Here is a 26923-nt window from a genome sequence, read left to right on the forward strand (position 1 = left end):
CACCTGTATGTCACCCTCACCTGTATATATTAGCACCTCTCACACCTGTATATATGTCAGCCCCCCCCCACCACACACCTGTATATATGTCAGCCCTCCCCCCCACACACACCTGTATGTCACCCTCACCTGTATATATCAGCCCCTCTCACACCTGTATGTACATTAGCCCCCCCACACCTGTATATATGTCAGCCCCACACCACACACTTGTATATATGTCAGCCCCCCACACATCTGTAACGAGCGCCATCATTCAGAAGTTGCGGTTTCCAGGTACCTAGCGACACGTCGGCATGACTGAACGCACCGCCGTCCCTACATGCACTTTCCAGCGATTGTTTCCTTCCTCGTTCAGGATTATCAAATTCCCAGAGGAGTCATCGGCGGTAAGGCGGCTGCAGCCCATTACGGCAAATGAGAGGCGTGGCGCGGCAAAGCTATAGATTCTGATCCCCCCCCGCCGCCGCCGCCTGTAATGTAAATTGTGTGCAGATTGGCCCTGATATTCACGGACTGGAATAATGTCATAGAAATGACGGGGTTCCTCTATGCGGCCAGAGAAGCTCGGCACCCAGCGGCAAATATAATATGGAGCCGCCACTCGCCACTCTAGAAACCCGCCATCCATATATGGAAAGTGCGCTCCCCTCAATAAGAGGATCCTCTATACAGAGAGCGGGTACTTATTTCCAAATACATTTTTTAACTAATTTAGACAAATTCATTCATTCTAAATATCCGAATTTCCACATTTTTCCAAGTATCTGAATTTCTTTAAATATGCAAATTTCCGATCTTTTTCCAATATCCAAACTTTTCCAAATATCCGAATTTACAAATTTCAGAATTTTCAAATTTTTCCAAATATCCAAATTTTTTCGAAGATCTGAATTTCCAAATTTTTGAATTTTCAAATCTTTCCAAATATTAGGAAATTAGAAAATTTGAAAATTCGGAAATGTGAAATTCGAAAAATTCAAAATCCGAAAATTCAAAATTTCGGAAATTCGGAATTTAAAAAATTTAGAAATTCAAAATTAGAAAATTCGTAAATTTGGAGATTCGCAAATCCAAAAATAAGAATGAAAACCCCGAAAATTATTTTGGATAATTCGTAACAGTTAGTTATTATTTAGAATTTTTGGATGTTCATTCTTTCAAATGTTTTGATTTTCCGTTATTTTCAGATTTTTGAATTTCTGAATATTCAAATTCCAAATGATCGAATGATTCAAATTCTGAAATTTCCAATTTACAGATTCCGAATTTAAAAATTTACGAATTTTCTAATTTACGAATTTCGGGGGAAAAAACGAATGTAACGAAAACTAACACATTTTTCGGCAGTGCGCATGTCCATTATTCACATATCTGCTCAATGTGCAGCACATTATTCTACACAGCCCCCCCCCCCCCCAGTTATCAGACTGTAGAGAGCGCAGTGTACTGGGGGAAGGGAAGGGGAGTGGGAGGAACAGAGAAAAGTGTGTGCTGGGGGGCTAGGCAGTGAGAGGGAAATCTGTTTGGGGGGAAATAGGGCGTGAGGGGAGCTATGCTCTGGGTGAGGGGGGACTCTGTGTACTAGGGGGTAGGAGGAGTTATGTGTATTGGGGGCTAGGGGGTGAGGGGATCTCTGTACTGGGGGTGTAGGAGGAGGGGGAGCTCTGTGTATTGGGGGGGCTGGGTGAATTCTGGGGGACAAGGGGAGCTCTGCACTTGGTGGGGGAACTGTAAGTACCAGGGGGTGGGAGGAAAGGGAAGCTCTGTGTACTAGGGGGGCAATGGGGTGAGGGGAGTTCTGTACTGTGGTGCACTTTCCAATTTTTGCCCTGGGCACCAGTTGATTTTTATCCCACCACTGGCGGTAGTTACAGTTTTTTAATCAAGGCAACAGTATATTAGAGGGATAAGGCACCGGTATATTAGAGGGATAAGGCACCGGTGTATTAGAGGGATAAGGCACCGGTATATTAGAGGGATAGGGCACCGGTATATTAGAGGGATAGGGCACCGGTATATTAGAGGGATAAGGCACCGGTATATTAGAGGGATAGGGCATCGGTATATTAGAGGGATAAGGCACCGGTATATTAGAGGGATAAGGCACCGGTATATTAGAGGGATAAGGCACCGGTATATTAGAGGGATAGGGCGCCGGTATATTAGAGGGATAGGGCGCCGGTATATTAGAGGGATAGGGCACTGGTATATTAGAGGGATAAGGCGCCGGTGTATTAGAGGGATAAGGCACCGGTATATTAGAGGGATAAGGCACCGGTATATTAGAGGGATAAGGCACCGGTATATTAGAGGGATAGGGCACCAGTGTATTAGAGGGATAAGGCACCGGTATATTAGAGGGATAAGGCACCGGTATATTAGAGGGATAAGGCACCGGTATATTAGAGGGATAGGGCGCCGGTATATTAGAGGGATAGGGCGCCGGTATATTAGAGGGATAGGGCGCCGGTGTATTAGAGGGATAGGGCACCAGTGTATTAGAGGGATAAGGCACCGGTATATTAGAGGGATAAGGCACCGGTATATTAGAGGGATAAGGCACCGGTATATTAGAGGGATAAGGCACCGGTATATTAGAGGGATAAGGCACCGGTATATTAGAGGGATAAGGCACCGGTATATAAGAGGGATAAGGCACCGGTATATTAGAGGGATAGGGCACCAGTGTGTTAGAGGGATAAGGCACCGGTATATTAGAGGGATAAGGCACCGGTATATTAGAGGGATAAGGCACCGGTATATTAGAGGGATAAGGCACCGGTGTATTAGAGGGATAAGGCACCGGTATATTAGAGGGATAGGGCACCGGTATATTAGAGGGATAGGGCATCGGTATATTAGAGGGATAAGGCACCGGTATATTAGAGGGATAAGGCACCGGTATATTAGAGGGATAGGGCATCGGTATATTAGAGGGATAGGGTGCCGGTATATTAGAGGGATAGGGCACCGGTATATTAGAGGGATAAGGCACCGGTATATTAGAGGGATAGGGCACCAGTGTATTAGAGGGATAAGGCACCGGTATATTAGAGGGATAAGGCACCGGTATATTAGAGGGATAGGGCACCGGTATATTAGAGGGATAAGGCACCGGTATATTAGAGGGATAGGGCACCAGTGTATTAGAGGGATAAGGCACCGGTATATTAGAGGGATAGGGCACCGGTGTATTAGAGGGATAAGGCACCGGTATATTAGAGGGATAAGGCACCGGTGTATTAGAGGGATAAGGCACCGGTATATTAGAGGGATAAGGCACCAGTGTATTAGAGGGATAAGGCACCGGTGTATTAGAGGGATAAGGCACCGGTGTATTAGAGGGATAAGGCGCTGGTATATTAGAGGGATAAGGCACCGGTATATTAGAGGGATAAGGCACCGGTATATTAGAGGGATAGGGCACCGGTATATTAGAGGGATAAGGCACCGGTATATTAGAGGGATAGGGCACCGGTATATTAGAGGGATAAGGCACCGGTGTATTAGAGGGATAAGGCACCGGTATATTAGAGGGATAGGGCACCGGTGTATTAGAGGGATAGGGCACCGGTGTATTAGAGGGATAAGGCACCGGTGTATTAGAGGGATAAGGCACCGGTATATTAGAGGGATAGGGCACCGGTGTATTAGAGGGATAGGGCACCGGTGTATTAGAGGGATAAGGCACCAGTGTATTAGAGGGATAAGGCACCGGTATATTAGAGGGATAAGGCACCGGTGTATTAGAGGGATAAGGCACCGGTATATTAGAGGGATAAGGCACCGGTGTATTAGAGGGATAAGGCACCGGTATATTAGAGGGATAGGGCACCGGTGTATTAGAGGGATAGGGCACCGGTATATTAGCGGGATAGGGCACCGGTGTATTAGAGGGATAAGGCACCGGTGTATTAGAGGGATAAGGCACCGGTGTATTAGAGGGATAAGGCACCGGTATATTAGAGGGATAAGGCACCGGTGTATTAGAGGGATAAGGCACCGGTGTATTAGAGGGATAAGGCACCGGTATATTAGAGGGATAAGGCACCGGTATATTAGAGGGATAGGGCACCGGTATATTAGAGGGATAAGGCACCGGTATATTAGAGGGATAGGGCACCGGTGTATTAGAGGGATAGGGCCACATGACCATTTTCTTGTTGTGTAGAAGAGTTCTTCTTTAAGGCGGGGGAACGTGTCAGAAGAAATAAGTGTAAAAGTCGGCGTTTTGGGATTGGCGTAGTGGAGGGATGTGGTGATCGGCACGGAATGAGGGACGAGCGGGGGGGGGGGGGGGGGGGGCAGCGGTAACGGCTCCCAGCTTTGCCTCCCCTCACATCATTAGAAGCGTCTTGTTAACACGGCTGTCTCCCGGAGCTGTGCAGTGAAACGTGCGCACATCTGCGCCCCCCGTCGCTCCGCGGCGTCCGTCTCTGAAAACATCTTTCTCTTCACTAGAAAAATTATCTTTTTTTTTTTCATGGGCCCAAACCGGTCTTTAGCTTCCGTGATTCCCTGAAGTTGATGGCGCTTTGCGGCGGCGGCGTCCTACTTTTACACAAAAACGATAGCGGGTCGCACTGGGCGCAATGTTTTTTTTTTTTTTACAAGCGAAGAACCACTTTAAAATGCAGTAAGATCTCACTTCCGTGACGGTGCCGGCGGCGGCTGTCACAATCTACACAGAAGCGTCACCGCACCAGATTTCTGCTAGTAATCGGGGGAGGGGAGGGCGGCCTTCAGGGGGGGGGGAAGACTACAAGAACACAAGTCTTTATAGCTGAACATAAATGGAGGAGGGCGGTTTCAGAAGGGAGGAGCTATGTACAAATGCGCGGTGTCCCAAATTTTCGAACAAATCTTCCTGCGGATGAACTGGGAAGCCGCCGCCGCGGACTTTACTGCCGGGAAACCGGCGCTGTAAAAGGTGATTTTGGAGCACTGGCTCCCGGCACAGAATAGGGGGTCATTAGTGTTAGGACTAAGGGGGGGCTTAGTATGGGGTGTGAGGGTTAAATCAGCTTTATTTTTTGTGAGGCATAACTCCTTTCACTGACACCAATGATGGGACACTATTCCTCCCACTGACACCAATGATGGGACACTATTCCTCCCACTGACACCAATGATGGGACACTATTCCTCCCACTGACACCAATGATGGGACACTATTCCACCCACTGACACCAATGATGGGACACTATTCCTCCCACTGATACCAATGATGGGGCACTGTTCCTCCCACTGACACCATTGATGGGACACTATTCCTCCCACTGACACCAATGATGGGACACTATTCCCCCCACTGACACCAATGATGGGACACTATTCCCCCCACTGACACCATTGATGGGACACTATCCCTTCCACCAATCCCAATGATGGGGCTCTTTTCCTTCCACCAATACCAATGATGGAGCTCTATCCCTTCCACCAATGCCAATGATAGGGCACTATTCCTTCTATCAGTACCAGTGATGGGCCACTATTCCTTCCACCAATACCAATGATAGGGCTTTATTCCTTCTACCAATACCAAAGATGGGGCACTGTTCATCTGACACCAAAGATGGGGACCAGATGCCACAAAATCTGGTCCCCTTGGGTAGAATGTGAACGCTCGGCTCTATAACACCTGAAGGGTGAGGAAGCTTCTGATCTTGTTACGTTTCACCATGTATGTTATGAATGTGTACTTCAGTGGTTCTCAACTCCTGTCCTCAGGACCCACTAACAGGCCAGGTTTTATGTATTACCTTGGGGAGATGCAATCACTGAGCAGCAAATGATATCACCTGGGATGTATTTCAGTTATCTTGCAAACCTGCCCTGTTAGCAGAAACCTAATTAACCACTTCAGCCCCGGACCTTTAGGCAGCTAAAGGACCCGGCCAGTTTTTGCGATTCGGCACTGCGTCGCTTTAACTGACAATTGCGCGGTCGTGCGACGTGGCTCCCAAACAAAATTGGCGTCCTTTTTTCCCCACAAATAGAGCTTTCTTTTGGTGGTATTTGATCACCTCTGCGGTTTTTATTTTTTGCGCTATAAACAAAAATAGAGCGATGGTTTTGAAAAAAATTCAATATTTTTTACTTTTTGCTATAATAAATATCCCCCAAAAATATATAAAAACGTTTTTTTTCCCTCAGTTTAGGCCGATACGTATTCTTCTACTTATTTTTGGTAAAAAAAAATCGCAATAAACGTTTATCGATTGGTTTGCGCAAAATTTATAGCGTTTACAAAATTGGGGATAGTTTTATTGCATTTTTATAAAAAAAAATTTTTTTACTACTAATGGCGGCGATCAGCGATTTTTTTCGTGACTGCGACATTATGGCGGACACTTCGGACAATTTTGACACGTTTTTGGGACCATTGTCATTTTCACAGCAAAATGCATCGATTACTGTGAAAATGACAATTGCAGTTTGGGAGTTAACCACAAGGGGGCGCCGAAGGGGTTAAGTGTGACCTCATCTGTGTTTCTAATTGTAGGGGGGTGTGGCTGTAGGTGTGATGTCAGTGATTGTGATTCCCTATATAAGGGAACACACGATTGATGACAGCGCCACAGTGAAGAATGGGGAAGCCGTGTTTACACACAGCTCTCCCCGATCTTCAGCTCCGGGGACCGATCGCGGGACTCCAGCGGTGATCGGGTCCGCGGGTCCCACGGTCACGGTCACAGAGCTTTGGACCGGGTCGCGGGCGCGCTCCGCGACCCACGGCTGGGCACTAAAGAGGACGTACCTGTACGTGCTTGTGCCCAGCCGTGCCATTCTGCCAACGTATATGTGCAGGAGGCGGTCCTTAAGTGGTTAACAAGAGCTAATTAACTAAGCCCTTAGAGCAGCCGATGTGACTCCGTGCCCTCCTGGTCATTGTTATGATTAATCAGGATTTCACTACAGGTCAGACTTGTTGTCACCGAGCTTCACACAGTAGATTATACATTATCATAAGTATAAACACAGGACACCTTCTCACAACAGCAGGAGCTCCAGCAGGAGTCGGCCCGTCTCCTACATTGTACATAGGCCAATGTGATCGGCTCTCTCAATTAACATTTTTAGCCAGATTCACGTAGAGTTACGCCGGCGTATCAGTATATACGCAGTCGTAACTCCAAATTTGCGCCGTCCTATATTTAAGTGTATTCTCAAATTGAGATACACTTAAATCTAGCTAAGATACGACCGCCTGCGCCGGCGTATCTTAGCTGTCTATTTACGCCGGCCGCTAGGGGCGTGTACGCTGATTTACGCCTAGAATGTGTAAATCAGCGAGATAAGCCTATTCACGAACGTACACTTGCCTGTCGCAGTAAAGATACGCCATTTACGTAAGGCGTTTTCAGGCCTAAAGATATTCCACCAAAAAGAGGGCGCAGCCAATGTTAAGTATGGACGTCGGAACCGCGTCGATTTTTCTTAAATTTTTACGTCGTTTGCGTAAGTCGTCCGTGAATGGGGCTGGGCGTAATTTACGTTCACGTCGAAACCAATGAGTCTTTGCGGCGTAATTTGGAGCATGCTCACTGGGTTACGTCCACGGACGTCGCATGCGCCGTTCGTTCAAAACGTCAATCACGTCGGGTCACGAGTCATTAGCATAAAACTCATCACAACCTCATCACAATTTTAATTTGGCGCGCTTACGCCGGCACATTTACGCTACGCCGCCGTAACTTAGGACGCAAAGGCTTTGTGAATACAGCACTTGCCTCTCTAACTTACGGCGGTGTAGCCTACATGAGATACGCTACGCCTGCCTAACGTTAGGCACGTCTTTATGAATCCAGCTATTTGAGTTCAGAATCAAACAAACCAAGAATAGTCTTTACATCTATCCCGGGAGATAATGTGGAGAAATATTACTGTCCCATTTTAAGCAATCCAAGACATATTTGCCCCTAATGGACACGGGGTGACTTAGACATACGAGGTGCATCGGGGGGCTGAAACAAGGGTTTCCCATCCTTTCCAAGGGATTCTGGGTTCCACGGGCCCTCCCGTCACAGGCGCGGGCCCATGAAAAGCTTTGGCTGACTGTGGCCGGGAGTTCTTTTCACACATTGGGGTCCCACACCCATAGTGTTACTAAGGGCTCCCCTATAGGGCGACCACTCCCAGGGGACACAGACACCACGGGTCATCTGCCTTCCCAGCCCATGACCAGACAGGGTAGACCGCTCAAACCAGGAGGTAATGAACCCTTCCTCGGTGAGAACCTTCTCCCGGACCCCAATTCAGGCGCTCCGGTTTCGGCTCCCACCGATTCTAACCTTCCAGGTCCCCATCACACCAGCGGATTTGCTTAGCTACCACCCCAACCCCCGGTCAGGTCAGGATAGTAGCACAGCGCCCCCACTGGATCACTGATAGGAACAGATACTACACTTGGTCTTAGCCAGGAGGAGAACCTGTTATGTGTGGTCATCTGGCTGTTCAGCTGCCATGCACTGATTAGGAATTAATTAATGGCTCCGTCTGTAAGCCTTCTCCACCTGTCTATGAAGGCGGCGGAGATCCGACAATGGCGCTGTCAGGGGGATACTCCCAGAGGCATTATGGGAATGTAATTCAAGGAAAGACCATTGTGTTGTCATGAAGGAAGCATGTAGCAGTCAGAAGGGCCTCGGGGAGTAAAGGTGGAGGGGGGGGGAGGGGGGGGGGGCTTCTATGGAGAGAAAATCCTTTCTTACCAGTCGTTTCTGCCAGCCCTGATCCATGTGATTACCCCACCTATCTTCTCTCATATGTATGTATCTATGTATACACATATCTATCCAAGTATGCATGTATCTGTATCCATCTATGTATGCTTGTATCTATTTATGGAACTATGTATGTACAACTGTACAGCCGTGGCCAGTCGGGTGTCAGTCGGGCATCAGTCAAGCATCAGTTGGGTGTCAGTCAGGCGTCAGTCGGGTGTCAGTCTGGTCTCAGTCGGGTGTCAGTCTGGTGTCAGTCTGGTGTCAGTCTGGTGTCAGTCTGGTGTCAGTCGGGTGTCAGAAAGGCATTAGTCTGGTGTCAGTCTGGTGGGTGTCAGTCGGGTGTCAGTCTGGTGGGTGTCAGTCGGGTGGGTGTCAGTCGGGTGTCAGTCTGGTGGGTGTCAGTTGGGTGTCAGTCTGGTGTCAGTCTGGTGGGTGTCAGTCTGGTGTCAGTCTGGTGTCAGTCTGGTGGGTGTCAGTCGGGTGTCAGTCTGGTGTCAGTCTGGTGGGTGTCAGTCGGGTGTCAGTCTGGTGTCAGAAAGGCATTAGTCTGGTGTCAGTCGGGTGTCAGTCTGGTGTCAGTCTGGTGTCAGTCTGGTGTCAGTCGGGTGTCAGTCGGGTGTCAGTCGGGTGTCAGTTGGGTGTCAGTCGGGTGTCAGTTTCGTGTCAGTCTGGTGTCAGAAAGGCATTAGTCTGGTGTCAGTCTGGTGGGTGTCAGTCGGGTGTCAGTCTGGTGTCAGTCTGGTGGATGTCAGTCGGGTGTCAGTCTGGTGTCAGAAAGGCATTAGTCTGGTGTCAGTCTGGTGGGTGTCAGTCTGGTGTCAGTCGGGTGTCAGAAAGGCATTAGTCTGGTGTCAGTCTGGTGGGTGTCAGTCTGGTGTCAGTCTGGTGTCAGTCGGGTGTCAGAAAGGCATTAGTCTGGTGTCAGTCTGGTGGGTGTCAGTCGGGTGTCAGAAAGGCATTAGTCTGGTGTCAGTCTGGTGGGTGTCAGTCTGGTGTCAGTCTGGTGTCAGTCGGGTGTCAGAAAGGCATTAGTCTGGTGTCAGTCTGGTGGGTGTCAGTCTGGTGTCAGTCGGGTGTCAGAAAGGCATTAGTCTGGTGTCAGTCTGGTGGGTGTCAGTCTGGTGTCAGTCTGGTGTCAGTCGGGTGTCAGAAAGGCATTAGTCTGGTGTCAGTCTGGTGGGTGTCAGTCTGGTGTCAGTCGGTGTCAGAAAGGCATTAGTCTGGTGTCAGTCGGGTGTCAGAAAGGCATTAGTCTGGTGTCAGTCGGGTGTCAGAAAGGCATTAGTCTGGTGTCAGTCGGGTGTCAGAAAGGCATTAGTCTGGTGTCAGTCGGGTGTCAGAAAGGCATTAGTCTGGTGTCAGTCTGGTGGGTGTCAGTCTGGTGTCAGTCGGGTGTCAGAAAGGCATTAGTCTGGTGTCAGTCTGGTGGGTGTCAGTCTGGTGTCAGTCGGGTGTCAGAAAGGCATTAGTCTGGTGTCAGTGACTGAGAGTAGGGTTGCCACCTTTTCCAATCCCGAATATTCCTGTACCCATAAAATATGCTTAGAATGCTGTGCCACAGTTTGGACTCTCACAGACATGCATAAACCTCAGCACAAGAATGAATAAAACCCTTCCAATACATATGATTTGTGGACCGAATAAAAAAATTGGATTCCTCTATCCACACAAACTAAATGGAGGGGGCCTGAGGACCTGGTCCTTTTCTGATTAATGTTCTATGTGGCAAATCAACAGACCGCCCAACTCTGCTATGGAGGGGAGGGGGGCAGAGATCCCGCTGACTGGGGGGGGGGGAGTGGTAGTAGAGTGTTCCTCCTGCGGGGGGGGGGGGGGGAGTGGTAGTAGAGTGTTCCTCCTGCGGGGGGGGGGGGAGTGGTAGTAGAGTGTTCCTCCTGCGGGGGGGGGGGGGAGTGGTAGTAGAGTGTTCCTCCTGCGGGGGGGGGGGGAGTGGTAGTAGAGTGTTCCTCCTGCGGGGGGGGGGGAGTGGTAGTAGAGTGTTCCTCCTGCCCGGGACAGTTAGCCACAGTTCAGTATGAATAAATGTGTCCATGCAGTCTGAAACCCGGGCACACGATTCAAAACTCAGATAGCCAGATTCAGGTACAGTTACGACGGCGTATCAGTAGATATGCCGTCGTAACTCTGAATCCGTGCCGTCGTATATTTAAGCGTATGCTCAAACTGACAGTAGATACTCCGTCGTATCTTAGCTGCCTATTTAGGCCGGCCGCTAGGGGCGTGTACGCTGATTTACGCCTAGAATATGTAAATCAGCAAGATACGCCTATTCACAAACGTATGCTCGCCCGTCGCAGTAAAGATACGCCGTTTACGTAAGGCGTTTTCAGGCGTAAAGATAAACCACCAAAAAGATGGCGCAGCCAAGGTTAAGTATGGACGTCGGACAGTCTTCGAATTTTTCACGTTTTACGTCGTTTGCGTAACTCGTCCGTGAATGGGGCTGGGCGTAAGTTACGTTCACGTCGAAAGCATTGACTTTTTGCGACGTGATTTGGAGCATGCGCACTGGGATACGTCCACGGCCGGCGCATGCGCTGTTCGTTCGAAGCGTCATTTACGTGAGGTCATGAATAATTTCCATAAAACACGCCCACCTCTTCCACATTTGAATTAGGCGGGCTTACGCCGGCCAATTTACGCTACGCTGCCGCAACTTACGGAGCAAGTGCTTTGTTAATACTGCACTTGCCTCTCTAACTTGCGGCGTAACGTAAATAACATACGTTATGTCCGCACAAAGTTAAGCCGCCGTACGTGAATCTACCTAAGACTGTCCGGGTGAATCCTGGACAGGTGGCAACCCTAACTGAGAGGGCAGACAAGGATCTCCAGGGGAAAGGGGGCCATAGAAAGCCGGATCGGCGGCATAAAGAAGTGGAATTGCGTTATTCAAGATGGGGGTATGCAAGCGCCTGTCACGACGGGAAGTGGGTGAACTACTACTGAGCGATGGTAGTACGAAGGAGATAGGGCTGACACCACTGGAGTCTGATGCGAGTTGTAGTTCCACACTGACAGGAGAGGTCACATTGGAGGGGTATGAGCGTTCCGTGGACCACATGATGACGTCTCCGCCATGTTTTATTCTCTTTCTTCAGGTCTCTACAAAGGAAACTGCTTCCGGATTAATCACTTTCCCGAAGACAATGACTACGACCACGACAGCTCCGAGTACCTCCTACGTGAGTACGCAACTTTCTTATCATCACACAGCCAATGAGAGTGCATCGGTGGGGTATGGGCGGGATCAGGAACAGGGGATTGTGGGAAGGAGTGCAGAGGTATAGCCAGGATACTGCATGGCTGGGGATCGATCAATCTATCGATCGATCTAGAAGATTTATATAAACTGAGACAATTTAGTTACAATACAATCATCTAAAAATCTATGAAGTGGTTGAAATAAAAAAAATGAGCAAAGCATATCCTTCTGGAGGAGAGGACACCGGAGCCGCTGCCCGCAGCCTGCCACCTAGATAAGGTCCACCGTGCTGCGCCCTGAGCCCACCCAGTTGTGTAATAGCGAATTAACATTCACTATCATTTTCCTGCATCTCCTCCTGGCTGATCTGGAAGCGGTTCTCAAGACCCGATTGGCCGAGAGGAGAAGCGACCATATTGTCAGCCAAGGAGGAGACACTGGGGGGAGCCACCAAAGCTGCCCATGATAGGGTAAGTGCGGTACTGATGGGCGGACGGGCAAGCAACTGGGAGGGGTTGGGGGGTTTGACTGAGGGCCCAACTAACCGACCAAATGGGGTGGTCTGTAGGACGCCCCTGCCAAAAAAAATTAAGCACCAGCCGCCACTGTTGCCTCACGGCATGTCCCGGTGACAACCACTGCCAGCATTTTGTCATAGAGGTGTCACAGGGACAGGAAGTGTCCTAGAATCACCCGAGGTAATGGAAGCACGCCGTTTTCCCCAGGCGCAGAGCGTCGTTTCTATAACCCGTCCGCACGCCAGTGAAACATAAAACATTAAAAACCATCCCCTCCACAAGAAAGACTTTCCCCGGATTGTCTCTAAGATGTGATAAAAGCGCTTTCACCTTAAACGTTTCATCTTTAATATTTGCGCCCCCCCCCCATTTCCAGTCGTCTCACGGCGCGGATTGTCAGGGAGGTGCGTGCTTTGATGTCTGAGAAGATTACAGCCATTACCGCTGCGATTCTTAAATTACAATTCCGGCTCCTGTCAGCAAAAAGATGGCGGTGCGCCGACTGCGCTCTCTTAAAGGGGAACACACACATTTCTTCATGAAGAAAACATGTGAATGGTGACAGTGACAACCTCGGGGACAGGAAATCTCATATACCGACAGTAGAGTGATCTGTGCGTTGTCTAGGGGGGGGGGGTTGTGCGCCCTGAAAGTCGCTTGATTTTTCCGCAACTTTAAGCAATGCCTGTGTATCTTACAGACATGGTATGACCACGTCATGGTGTGGAGGAACTGGAGTGTCCTGCACAGAGCCCTGACCTCAACCCTACTGAACACGTTTGGGTTGAACTGGAACATCAATTGTGATCCAGCTTCTCATCCAATATCTGACCCAACGATGGGCGCAGATTTTCCACAGACGCCCTCCAACATCTTGTGGCCTTCCTTTCTGGATGTGTGGAGGCTGGTAAAGATGCAAAAGGGCAACTCCATATTAAAGGGTCAAGAGATGTGAGGGCAACTCAATATCCATAGCCATGGGAGGTGGGGGCAACTCAATATCCATAGCCATGGGAAGTGGGGGCAACTCAATATCCATAGCCATGGGAGGTGGGGGCAGGTCCCTATTAATGACCATGGGAGGTGGGGGCAACTCAATATCCAAAGCCATGGGAGGTGGGGGCAGCTCCCTATTAATGACCATGGGAGGTGGGGGCAACTCAATATCCATAGCCATGGGAAGTGGGGGCAGGTCCCTATTAATGACCATGGGAGGTGGGGGCAACTCAATATCCATAGCCATGGGAGGTGGGGGCAGCTCCCTATTAATGACCATGGGAGGTGGGGGCAGCTCCCTATTAATGACCATGGGAGGTGAGGGCAACTCAATATTCATGACTATGGGAGGTGGGGGCAACTCCATATTTAATGGCCATGACAGGTGGGGAAAATCCATATTAATGACCATGTGAGGTGGAGGCAGCTCTATAATAATGACCATAGGGGGTGGTGGCAACTCCATATTCATGACCATGGGAGGTGGGGGAAGTTTCATAATAATGGCCATGGGAGGTGGGGCAACTCCATATTAATGACCATGGGAGGTGAGGGCAACTCCATATTAATGACCGTGGGAGGTGGGGCAACTCCATATTAATGACCATGGGAGGTGAGGGCAACTCCATATTATTGATCATGGGAGGTGGGGGCAACTCCATATTAATGACCATGGGAGGTGGAGGCAGCTTCATAATAATGACCATGGGAGGTTCAGGAAGCTCCATAATAATGGCCATGAGAGGTGAGGGCAACTCAATATTCATGACTATGGGAGGTGGGGGCAACTCCATATTTAATGGCCATGACAGGTGAGGAAAATCCATATTATTGACCATGGGAGGTGAGGGCAACTCAATATTAATGACCATGTGAGGTGGAGGCAGCTCTATAATAATGGCCATGGGAGGTGGGGCAACTCCATGTTAATGGCCATAGGGGGTGGTGGCAACTCCATATTCATGACCATGGGAGGTGAGGGCAACTCCATATTAATGACCATGGGAGGTGGGGGCAACTCCATATTCAATGACCTTGGGAGGTGGGTCAACTCCATATTAATGACCTTGGGAGGTGGGGGCAACTCCATATTAATGACCTTGGGAGGTGGGGGCAACTCCATATTAATGACCTTGGGAGGTGGGGGCAACTCCATATTAATGACCTTGGAAGGTGCGGCAAGTCCATATTAATGACCGTGGGAGGTGGGGCAACTCCATATTAATGACCATGGGAGGTGGGGGCAACTCCATATTAATGACCGTGGGAGGTGGGGCAACTCCATATTAATGACCATGGGAGGTGGGGGCAACTCCATATTAATGACCGTGGGAGGTGGGGCAACTCCATATTAATGACCGTGGGAGGTGGGGCAACTCCATATTCATGACCATGGAAGATGGGGCAAGTTCCGTATCAATGGCCATGGTGTTGAAATGAACTATAGATGTGGTGGTCATGTTACCATAGAGTATATCTACCTGTAGACCCCGGGGTCCGTTTATATATGTATCTCAGCTGTGTATTTAGCTCTATGGTAGAGACCCCCCATTTCTCGTGTCTATGGGGGAGGGGGGGAGCGTGAAGAAAGGGTTCCGCCCCCTCTAACAGAATGTCTTTGCACATCGGAGACGCTCAATTATAAAGACAGGCGATCTTCTTCTCCCTTCACCGGCAGCCGGGAACGGCGCAATCTGGGTCTCGGAAATCAATATCGGCACCAAGCTGACGTCTCTCCGCGTTTCCGCTCGGTTTGGCGACTTCTGAAGACGAGAAGTGCGCACTTCTTATAAATAGGCCAGGCCCTGGGTGTTTTCACTGACTGGCAGAACGTCTGGGAGAGGGGGGGAGGGGGTGACCCCATCGCAATTATACACGCGGCCGATCTGTGATAAAATGTCATTTACTGCGGGCGAATGTCACATGACGCATCCCAACCGTGAAAAGGATTCGTTCCAGCAAAGTAACCCCGCCCCCCCCCTGCCGACACCAACCAAAGGTCAGTTCTATGAAACCGCCGCTTGCAACCATCGCGAGCGGGTCTGTCGCACCTCTACAGAACGTCAATATCGGGGCCCAGCAGAACCCCAGATCATTTGTACCCCTGTTCTGCAGATCCCCTGCTCATTTGTACCCTTGTTCAGCAGATCCCTAGCTTCTTAGTACCCTTGTTCAGCAGATCCCCAGCTTCTTAGTACCCTCGCTCAGCAGATCCCCAGCTTCTTAGTACCCTTGTTCAGCAGATCCCCAGCTTCTTAGTACCCTCACTCAGCAGATGCTCATCCCCTTAGTACCCTCACTCAGGCGATCTCCAGCTTCTTAGTACCCTCACTCAGCAGATGCTCATCCCCTTAGTACCCTCACTCAGGCGATCTCCAGCTTCTTAGGACCCTCGCTCAGCAGATCCATAGCTTATTAGTACTCTTGTTCTGCAGATCCCATGCTCATTAGTACGCTCACTCAGCAGATCCTCAGCTTATTAGTACCCTTGTTCCGCAGATCCCCTGCTCATTAGTACCCTCACTCAGCAGATCCACTTCTCATTAGTATGCTCACTCAGCAGATCCCTCAGCTTCTTAGTACCCTCGCTTAGCAGATCTCCAGCTCCTTAGTACCCTTGCTCAGCAGATCCCCAGCTTCTTAGTACCCTCACTCAGCAGATCCCCTTCTCATTAGTACGCTCACTCAGCAGATCCATAGCTTATTAGTACTCTTGTTCTGCAGATCCCATGCTCATTAGTACCCTCGCTCAGGCGATGTCCAGCTTCTTAGTACCCTCACTCAGCAGATCCCTAGCTTCTTAGTACCCTCACTCAGCAGATCCCTAGCTTCTTAGTACCCTCACTCAGCATATCTCCAGCTTCTTAGTACCCTCGCTCAGGCGATCTCCAGCGTCTTAGTACCCTCGGTCAGCAGATCCCCAACTTCTCAGCACCCTCACTCAGCAGATCCCCAGCTTCTTAGTACCCTCACTCAGCAGATCCCCAGCTTATTAGTACCCTTGTTCCACAGATCCCCTGCTCGTTAGTACCCTCACTCAGCAGATCCCCTTCTCATTACTACGCTCACTCAGGAGATCACCAGCTTCTTAGTACCCTCGCTCAGCAGATCCCTCAGCTTCTTAGTACCCTCGCTCAGCAGATCCCTCAGCTTCTTAGTACCCTCGCTTAGCAGATCTCCAGCTTCTTAGTACCCTTGCTCAGCAGATCCCCAGCTTCTTAGTACCCTTGTTCTGCAGATTCCCTGATCATTAGTACCCTCGCTCAGCAGATCCCCAGCTTATTAGTACCCTTGTTCTGCAGATCCCCTGCTCATTAGTACCCTCGCTCAGCAGATCCCCAGCTTATTAGTACCCTCGTTCTGCAGATCCCCAGCTTATTAGTACCCTCTTTCTGCAGATCCCCAGCTTATTAGTACCCTCGTTCCGCAGATCCCCAGCTTATTAGTACCCTCGTTCCGCAGATCCCCAGCTTATTAGTATCCTCGTTCCGCAGATCCCCAGCTTATTAGTACCCTCGTTTCGCAGATCCCCAGCTTATTAGTACCCTCGTTACGCAGATCCCCAGCTTATTAGTACCCTCGCTTAGCAGATCCCGAGCTAGACATGTGTCCTGTTCGAAAATTATCCGAATGATCCGAAATAACGAATGCCGCATCTAAACAATGGAATGGAACTAATTAGTAATAGATAAATAATTTCAGAGGGGGGGGGGGGGTGTCAGGGTGCATCTTCACCTGTGTGGACGGGAATCCCTGCACCGGCTCTGGGTGGCTGCCTGCCTGAACCCAGAAGAGGTAGCTGGGCTCCCAATGACACCAGAGAAGAAGTTGGTACTTGGGTGTGTCACAGCAGGACAAGTAACCCCCTCCCAGTAGTAACCCCCAGCTCTGCTGATCCCCCCCACTCAGTAGTAACCCCCAGCTCTGCTGATCCCACCCATTCAGTAGTAACCCCCAGCTCTGCTGATCCCCCCACTCAGTAGTAACCCCCAGCTCTGCTGATCCCCCACTCAATAGTAACCCCCAGCTCTGCTGATCCCCCACTCAATAGTAACCCCCAGCTCTGCTGATCCCCCACTCAGTAGTGACCCCCAGCTCTGCTGATCCCCCACTCAGTAGTGTTGACACCAGAGAAGAAGTTGGTGGACCCAGGCTATGGTATACGGGTGGGTCACAGCAGGACAACGCTGGATTTGCTGGAACTGCTGAAGATGTGAATGGAGGTAAAGTGGAGGGGGCGGGGCATGGTGTTGAACCTCCACTTTAGCCCCTTGAATTTAGAAACGCTTCTGCTTTTTGGTGCTACTTAGCGGCAGACGCTCAGATAACCCCGCAACGCGGCCACGTCTTTCCCACCAGCTGCTGAGCTTTTTGGACAGAAGAGGATGTTCCTTGGTGGCCCCCGATGTGACCCTGGAGTCGCAGAACACCGCGAGCTCCACCCGTCAATCACCCCCTTTTCCCAGCCCAGCTTTCATTACACATAAATGTCACCCGACCGCGACGCCAGACTCCGAGAGACAAAATGCCACGCGGCTCGGGTCTTAATGGCTCAGAACTGGTGAAGAGTAATTACCCGGAGGTCATTAAATACCAGCAGAAGCCAGTGAAGGGGGCTTGAAAATCTGCTGCGCGTGCTTCTGGGAAAAAATATCCTAATTACTTCTTACCCTCAATGAAACACCTCGGAAGAATCGCACTCTTCTTATTAATATAGAAACGCAGCTTGATGTACTCTCTGATCAATTATAACACCGCCATAAAACAGCGCCCCCTAGAGGATGTAAAGAAAATGGGGCTGCACAGAGCAGTAAGGTCTGTACAAAGGATTGGGGGGCGGGGGGGGCTTCAACCATGTAGCAAACTGTATATATCATTAATGTTATCATCCCTCAAAATAATGTCTAGGGTAATAATAGTAATAATAATAATAATAATAATAATAATAATAGTAATAATAAATAATACAATAATAATAATAATAAAATAATGTCTGCTTACCAGCAGAAGAATTAAGATATATTTCTATTATCAAAGATGTAGCAAACTGTATATATCATTGATGTTATTATCCCTCAAAAAATAACGCCTAGGATAATAAGAGTAATAATAAAATAAGAATTATAAAATAATGTCCAAAAAATAATGTCTAGGATAATAATAGTAATAATAAATAATATTTATAATAATAATAATAAAATAATGTCCAAATAAGAATGTCTAGGATAATAATATTTATAATAATAATAATAATAATAATAATAATAATAATAATAATAATAATAAATAATTATAATAAAATAATGTCCAAAAAATAATGTCTAGCATAATAATAGTAATAATAAATAATACAATAATAATAATAATACTAAAATAATGTCCAAAACATAATGTCTAGGATAATAATAATAATAATAATAATATAATGTGCAAAAAATAATGTCTGCTTACCAGCAGAAGAATAAAGATATATTTCTATTATCAACCATGTAGCAAACTGTATATATCATTAATGTTATTATGCCTCAAAAAACAATGTATAGGATAATAATAATAGTAATAATAAATTATAATAATAATAATAATAATAATAATAATAAAATAATGTCTAAAAAAATAATGTCTAGGATAATAATAGTAATAATAAATAATAAAATAATGTCCAAAAAAATGATGTCTAGGATAATAATAGTAATAATAAATAATAAAATAATAATAAAATAATGTCCAAAAAATAATGTCTAGGATAATAATAGTAATGATAATAAAAAAATGATATCCAAAAAAATAATGTCTAGGATAATAATAGTAATAATAAATAATATTTATAATAATAAAATAATGTCCAAAAAAGAATGTCTAGAATAATAATAATAATAATAATAATAATAATAATAAAATAATGTCCAAAAAATAATGTCTGCTTACCAGCAGAAGAATAAAGATATATTTCTATTATCAACCATGTAGCCTCAAAAAAAACAATGTATAGGATAATAATAGTAATAATAAATAATAATAATAATAATAATAATAATAATAATAATAATAATAATAAATAATAAAATAATGTCCAAAAAAATAATGTCTAGGATAATAATAGTAATAATAAATAATAAAATAATGTCCAAAAAAATAATGTCTAGGATAATAATAGTAATAATAAATAATAAAATAATGTCCAAAAAAATTATGTCTAGGATAATAATAGTAATAATAAATAATAAAATAATAATAAAATAATGTCCAAGAAATAATGTCTAGGATAATAATAGTAATGATAATAAAAAAATGATATCCAAAAAAAATAATGTCTAGGATAAAAATAGTAATAATAAATAATATTTATAATAATAAAAATAATAATAAAATAATGTCCAAAAAATAATGTCTAGGATAATAATATTTATAATAATAATAATAATAATAATAAAGAATTATAATAAAATAATGTCCAAAAAATAATGTCTAGGATAATAATAGTAATAATAATAATAATAATAATAATAATAATAATAATAAAAAAATAATGTCCAAAAAAATAATTTCTAGGATAATAATAGTAATATTAAATAATACAATAATAATAATACTAAAATAATGTCCAAAACATAATGTTTAAGATAATAATAATAATAATAATAAAATAATGTCCAAAAAATAATGTCTGCTTACCAGCAGAAGAATAATTATATATTTCTATTATCAACCATGTAGCAAACTGTATATATCATTAAGGTCATTATGCCTCAAAAAAACAATGTCTAGGATAATAATAGTAATAATAGTAATAATATTTCTAATAATAATAATAATAATAAAATACGGTAATGTCCAAAAAATAATGTCTAGGATAATAATAGTAATAATAAATAATAAAATAATAATAATAAATAATAAAATAATGTCCAAAACATAATGTCTGCTTACCAGCAGAAGAATAAAGATATATTTCTATTATAAACCATGTAGCAAACTGTATATATCTGTATATATCATTAATGGTATTATCCCTCAAAAAACAATGTTTAGGATAATAATAATAATAATAATAATAATAATAATAATAATAATAATAATAATAATAATAATAATAATAAAATAATGTCCAAAAAAATAATGTCTAGGATAATATTAGTAATAATAAATAATAAAATAATAATAAAATAATGTCCAAAAAATAATGTCTAGGATAATATTAGTAATAATAAATAATAAAATAATAATAAAATAATGTCCAAAAAATAATGTCTAGGATAATAATAGAAATAATAAATATTAAATAATAATAAATAATAAAATAATGTCCAAAAAATAATGTCTGCTTACCAGACATATTTTCACATAAAGCTCACCCTGGAAGGGTTTAGATATATAAAGGTCACTCTTTTATGGAAGGAAAAGTACCTTTCAGCTGCAGTTTGTCTCTGAGCGGCGGTCAGCTCTCCAGCGCGCCGTTCTTGCATCACATTCCCACCTGTGCAGGGAAAAGAAAACAAGAAGATGATGAATATACTAAAAAAAAAAAAAAAAAACACGAGAATAAATTCGAACAATGAAATGTAACGGATTTAATTAAAAATGGATTGTCACTTGTTAAAAATGATTTCTCAGATTGAGGTCTGGCGCCGCCCTTGTGTCCCCTCCAGTTCTTGTCACCCAACCTGTGAACACAGGAAAGCTGTGAAAGCTGGCTAAAGCGCCAGTCATTTTTGCGGCGTTTTTTATAAGGTCACGTGACAACCTGACTTTAACCATTTAAGGACCGAGCCTTTTTTTGAGATTTGGTGTTTACAAATCAGTTTTTTGGGGTTTTTTTTGCTAGAAAATAAATAAAATGAATTAATTAATAAAAATTCCATCACTATATCCCTATATATATATATGAAGGTAAATCTTCCGAGGTAAGGTGGTAAAAAAAAACAACTGGAAGCTGATTGGTCGGTTTCTATGCACGGCTACACCAGATTTTGCACTCTCCAGTTTTTGTAAATCACCTCCTTCGTTTGCTTTCCTTTTCTCTTTCAATATTGTTTTTCTCTCAGCTTTAACAAGTAGCCAACATGCTATAGTCCCGCCCACGCGAGGGCCAGCACTGGCTGGCATTGACAATGGTAACAAGAGTCAGCTTACAAAGGTAGACAAAAAAAACAAAAAACGAGAACTGATATACAGCGGAACCTCGGATTACGAGGATAATCCATTCCAGGATAATGCTTGTAATCCAAAGCACTCGCATATCAAAGCGCGTTTCCCCATAGAAGTCAATGGAAATGAAGATAATTTGTTCCGCATTGACTTCTACGGCATGCAATACCGCATGTTGCCAGAGGTGGGAGGGGGGCGCTGGAGAGCCTCGGCATTACTCGGGGGACAGCTCCTATTTCCGAGGGATTCCGAGTATTTCCGAACAGAAAGTTAATAACTCACCCCAATAGGGACACGGATGATAATAAAAAACCTGACAGAGGCTCTGACCCTCGCCTGGTCTATTCAAAAAGCAAAATAATTAATTGGATTTGGGCTTTTAGGATAAAAAGATTAATTATTGCAGATTTTTTATATTTCATGAACCAATCAGAATGTTGTTTTTTTGCCAGCAATGGGGAAATGTTGTATCCTTGGAAGGATCTGAGGAAATGGCCCCCCCCCCCCGTCACTAATCATTGTATTGTCGTCCCCAGGGATTGTCCGCGCCTCCAGCGTCTTCCCCATCCTCAGCACCATCCTGCTGTTACTGGGCGGCCTGTGTGTCGGCGCCGGGCGGATTTATAATCGGAGGAACAACATCATCCTCAGCGCCGGGATACTCTTCGTGGCAGCCGGTAAGCATCCAATTTTACCAAAAATAAAATGATATTTACTGACAATGAACTTCTCCCACGTCCACTGTACAAACACATGCAGGTGTATCCCAGTCCTTTGCCCTACTGACCCCTGTACACTGCCGTACTGACCCCTGTACACTGCCCTACTAACCCCCTGTACTCTGCCCTACTAACCCCCTGTACACTGCCCTACTGACCCCCTGTACTCTGCCCTACTAACCCCCTGTACTCTGCCCTACTAACCCCCTGTACTCTGCCCTACTAACCCCCTGTACACTGCCCTACTGACCCCTGTACACTGCCCTACTAACCCCTGTACTCTGCCCTACTAACCCCCTGTACTCTGCCCTACTAACCCCCTGTACTCTGCCCTACTAACCCCCTGTACTCTGCCCTACTAACCCCCTGTACTCTGCCCTACTAACCCCCTGTACTCTGCCCTACTGACCCCTGTACACTGCCCTACTAACCCCTGTACACTGCCCTACTAACCCCCTGTACTCTGCCCTGCTGACCCCCTGTACACTGCCCTGCTGACCCCCTGTACTCTGCCCTGCTGACCCCCTGTACACTGCCCTGCTGACCCCCTGTACACTGCCCTGCTGACCCCCTGTACACTGCCCTGCTGACCCCCTGTACACTGCCCTGCTGACCCCCTGTACTCTGCCCTGCTGACCCCCTGTACTCTGCCCTGCTGACCCCCTGTACTCTGCCCTGCTGACCCCCTGTACACTGCCCTGCTGACCCCCTGTACTCTGCCCTGCTGACCCCCTGTACTCTGCCCTGCTGACCCCCTGTACTCTGCCCTGCTGACCCCCTGTACACTGCCCTGCTGACCCTCTGTACACTGCCCTGCTGACCCCCTGTACACTGCCCTGCTGACCCTCTGTACACTGCCCTGCTGACCCCCTGTACTCTGCCCTGCTGACCCCCTGTACTCTGCCCTGCTGACCCCCTGTACTCTGCCCTGCTGACCCCCTGTACTCTGCCCTGCTGACCCCCTGTACACTGCCCTGCTGACCCTCTGTACACTGCCCTGCTGACCCCCTGTACACTGCTCTGTCGACCCCCCCCCCACCCAATCCTCTGCCTCCTGACATATTTTTTATAGATAAAGATGGATCCTTCTTCTCTCCTAGTAGACATTAGCACGTTTTTTCCTCTACAGCCAACCACTGTCATTCTTAGGTTTGAATTTCATAACTAGCGATAGCATCCATAAAGCAATGCCTTATATAATCTTGGAGTTGTATCAATGTAACAATGTTCTGTACCTCTTGTAGGGCTCAGCAACATCATTGGCATCATCGTCTACATCTCCAGCAATGCAGGGGACCCCAGCGACAAGAAAGACGAGGACAAAAAGAATCACTACAACTATGGCTGGTCGTTTTATTTCGGGGCCTTGTCCTTCATCGTGGCGGAGACCATAGGAGTACTGGCCGTCAACATTTACATTGAAAGGAACAAAGAGATCAGGTTTAAGTTGAGGAGGGAATTTCTTAAGACCTACTCTTCTCCGTACGCCAGGATGCCAAGCTACAGGTACCGTAGAAGAAGGTCGAGGTCCAGCTCTCGCTCCACGGAAGCGTCTCCTTCTCGGGAGGTTTCCCCCCTTGGAATTAAATATGCCACCACCATTCCGATGGGCGAGATTTCTATGTACACACTTTCTAGAGAACCTTTGAAAATCACCACAGCGGCCAGCTTTAACCCGGACCCAGACGGCAATTTCATGCAAGTCCACAACTGTTTCCAGAAAGAACTGAAGGAAGGCTTTAACATCAGTGTGGTTAATCGAAGGACAACCCCGGTTTGATCGCGGATCCTTGGTGCAGTGAGGATTTTATATACAAAAAGGAAAGCTATAAGTGGACATTCATGGATAAATAACCACAATGGTGCCACTAAACTATAAAAAACAGTATTACATGAAAGTGCCGTAAAGTACAAAAGAACGGGCAGTTCTTCCCCTACCCAGAAGACAGTTTCAGTGGATACGTGTACTCCTAACCAAATGTTTGTAGACTGTTCATTGTTAATTTCTTCTTTTACAAAGTAAAAAAAAATCTGTGCACTTTTTGGTTTCCTATGTCGTGAAGAACACAGGAGATTCCATGTAAGAAGACGTATTGGTGACCAACACTTGGTTTCTGCTGGACACTGAAACATTTGGTTAAAAGAAGCAAGGGTGGAATTGCCCTCAAACTCCTTTTGCCAGAATAAGCCATGTTGAATTTATATTGCCAACCCTGTTTTATTGTATTAGAAGCTCCAAAGCAAAACTACCACTATGGCCTCCACTTAACACTTAGTGGTTGATATAATGGAAATAACCATTGAGATTGTTTGATAGAATGGAAATAACCATCGAGAGTGTTTGATAGAATGGAAATAACCCTCAAGAATGGAAATAACCATCAAGAGTGGTTGAGAGAATGGAAATAACCATCAAAATTATTTGATAGAATGGAAATAACCATCGAGAGTGGTTGATAGAATGGAAATAACCATCAAAAGTGGTTGAGAGAATGGAAATAACCCTCAAGAATGGAAATAACCATCAAGAGTGGTTGAGAGAATGGAAATAACCATCAAAATTATTTGATAGAATGGAAATAACCATCAAGAGTGGTTGATAGAATGGAAATAACCATCAAGAGTGGTTGATAGAATGGAAATAACCATCAAAATTATTTGATAGAATGGAAATAACCATCAAGAGTGGTTGATAGAATGGAAATAACCATCAAGAGTGGTTGATAGAATGGAAATAACCCTCAAGAGTGATTGATAGAATGGAAATAACCATCGAGAGTGGTTGATAGAATGGGAGTAACCCTCAAGAATGGAAGTAACCATCAAGAGTGGTTAGGAGAATGGAAATAACCCTCAAGAATGGAAGTAACCATCAAGAGTGGTTGATAGAATGGAAATAACCCTCAAGAATGGAAATAACCATCAAGAGTGTTTGATAGAATGGAAATAACCATCAAGAGTGGTTGATAGAATGGAAATAACCATCAAGAATGGAAGTAACCATCAAGAGTGTTTGATAGAATGGAAATAACCATCGAGAGTGGTTGATAGAATGGAAATAACCCTCAAAAATGGAAATAACCATCAAGAGTGGTTGATAAAATGGAAATAACCATTGAGATTGTGTGATAGAATGGAAATAACCATCGAGAGTGGTTGTTAGAATGGAAATAACCCTCAAAAATGGAAATAACCATCAAGAGTGGTTGATAAAATGGAAATAACCATTGAGATTGTGTGATAGAATGGAAATAACCATCAGGAGTGGTTGATAGAATGGAAATAAACATCAGGAGTGGTTAGGAGAATGGAAGTAACCATCAAGAGTGGTTGATAGAATGGAAGTAACCATCAAGAGTGGTTGATAGAATGGAAGTAACCATCAAGAGTGCCTCGGAGTCGGTACGCTCTGTATGCTTCACCCATTCTTGTTGGATGACCCCGCGGTACATTTACAGCGTGATGCGCCGGGAAAAGGTTTTGCTGTCAATATATTAGCACTCTTGAGCCCCAAAATGTTCCCTCCATGGTGGAGCGTGTATATATCTGGGTTGCCCCAAGGCACACACTGTGGATTTTTTCGATTTCCTCCTTCTCTTCCCTGGTCTTGGTAGAAATGGCACAGACTGAACCGCGGGCCTTTTGTATCAATGTTTTGGATTCTGACCTGACTGTTTGGAACTTTGACTGTTACGTAAACATTGTTAAAAAAAAAAAACGAAATATGGGCCAATCTCATTCATAATCTGCAAAATCAAAAATACTAAAACAATCTAAGGCCAAAAACCCCAACAACAATGGATTCTAAATAATATTAGAAAAAAAAGTAATGCAATTAAAGTTTTGATTTTATGTATTTCTTTGTTTTACGAAAAACAAAGGAAATCCAAGTAACCCAATTGTCACAGATCATATTCTAGGTGAGATTTGCCCCTATTTGGCTCGTATTTACTGTGCAGAGGAAAGAAAGAAAAGCAGAGACAAAATAAACTAGTAAAAAAAAAAATACAAACAAACAGCTTTTTAATATAAGGAGAGTAAGGGCTCATTTACACTTGCTTCGACCCCCACTCAGCAGATCCCCAGCTTATTAGTACCCTCGTTCAGCAGATCCCCTGCTCAGTAGTACCCTCAGCTCTGCTGATGCCTCACTCAATAGCACCCCCAGCTTTGCTGATCCCCCTCTCAGAAGAAACCCCCAGCTTTGCGGATTCCCCGCTCAGTATTTAGCAGTATTTAGCCCCCGCTCTGCCGATCCCCCGCTCAGAAGAAACCCCCAGCATTGCGGATTCCCCGTTCAGTATTTAGCCCCCGCTCTGCAGAACCCCCACTCAGAAGAAACCCCCAGCTTTGCGGATTCCCCGCTCAGTATTTAGCCCCCGCTCTGCCGAACCCCCACTCAGAAGAAACCCCCAGCTTTGCGGATTCCCCGCTCAGTATTTAGCCCCCGCTCTGCCGATCCCCCACTCAGAAGAAACCCCCAGCTTTGCGGATCCCCCTCTCAGTAGTAACCCCCAGCTTTGCGGATTCCCCGCTCAGTATTTAGCCCCCGCACTGCCGATCCCCCACTCAGAAGAAATCCTC

General features: G+C 45.6%; 1 protein-coding gene across 1 annotated transcript in view; it reads left to right on the forward strand.

The window, feature by feature from the left end:
* The window catches only part of CACNG4 (calcium voltage-gated channel auxiliary subunit gamma 4), a 46241-nt gene extending 19965 nt beyond the window's left edge, over positions 1-26276 (forward strand). Inside the window, exons 2-4 of the mRNA XM_040330498.1 lie at positions 11855-11938; positions 22157-22297; positions 23584-26276. Of these exons, the coding sequence (XP_040186432.1) occupies positions 11855-11938; positions 22157-22297; positions 23584-24119 (761 nt within the window). The 3' untranslated portion in view covers positions 24120-26276. The remainder of the gene's footprint in view (positions 1-11854; positions 11939-22156; positions 22298-23583) is intronic.
* The last annotated feature ends 647 nt before the right edge of the window (positions 26277-26923 follow it).

Source organism: Rana temporaria, chromosome 12, assembly GCF_905171775.1.
Source record: "Rana temporaria chromosome 12, aRanTem1.1, whole genome shotgun sequence".
Lineage (NCBI taxonomy): Eukaryota > Metazoa > Chordata > Amphibia > Anura > Ranidae > Rana > Rana temporaria.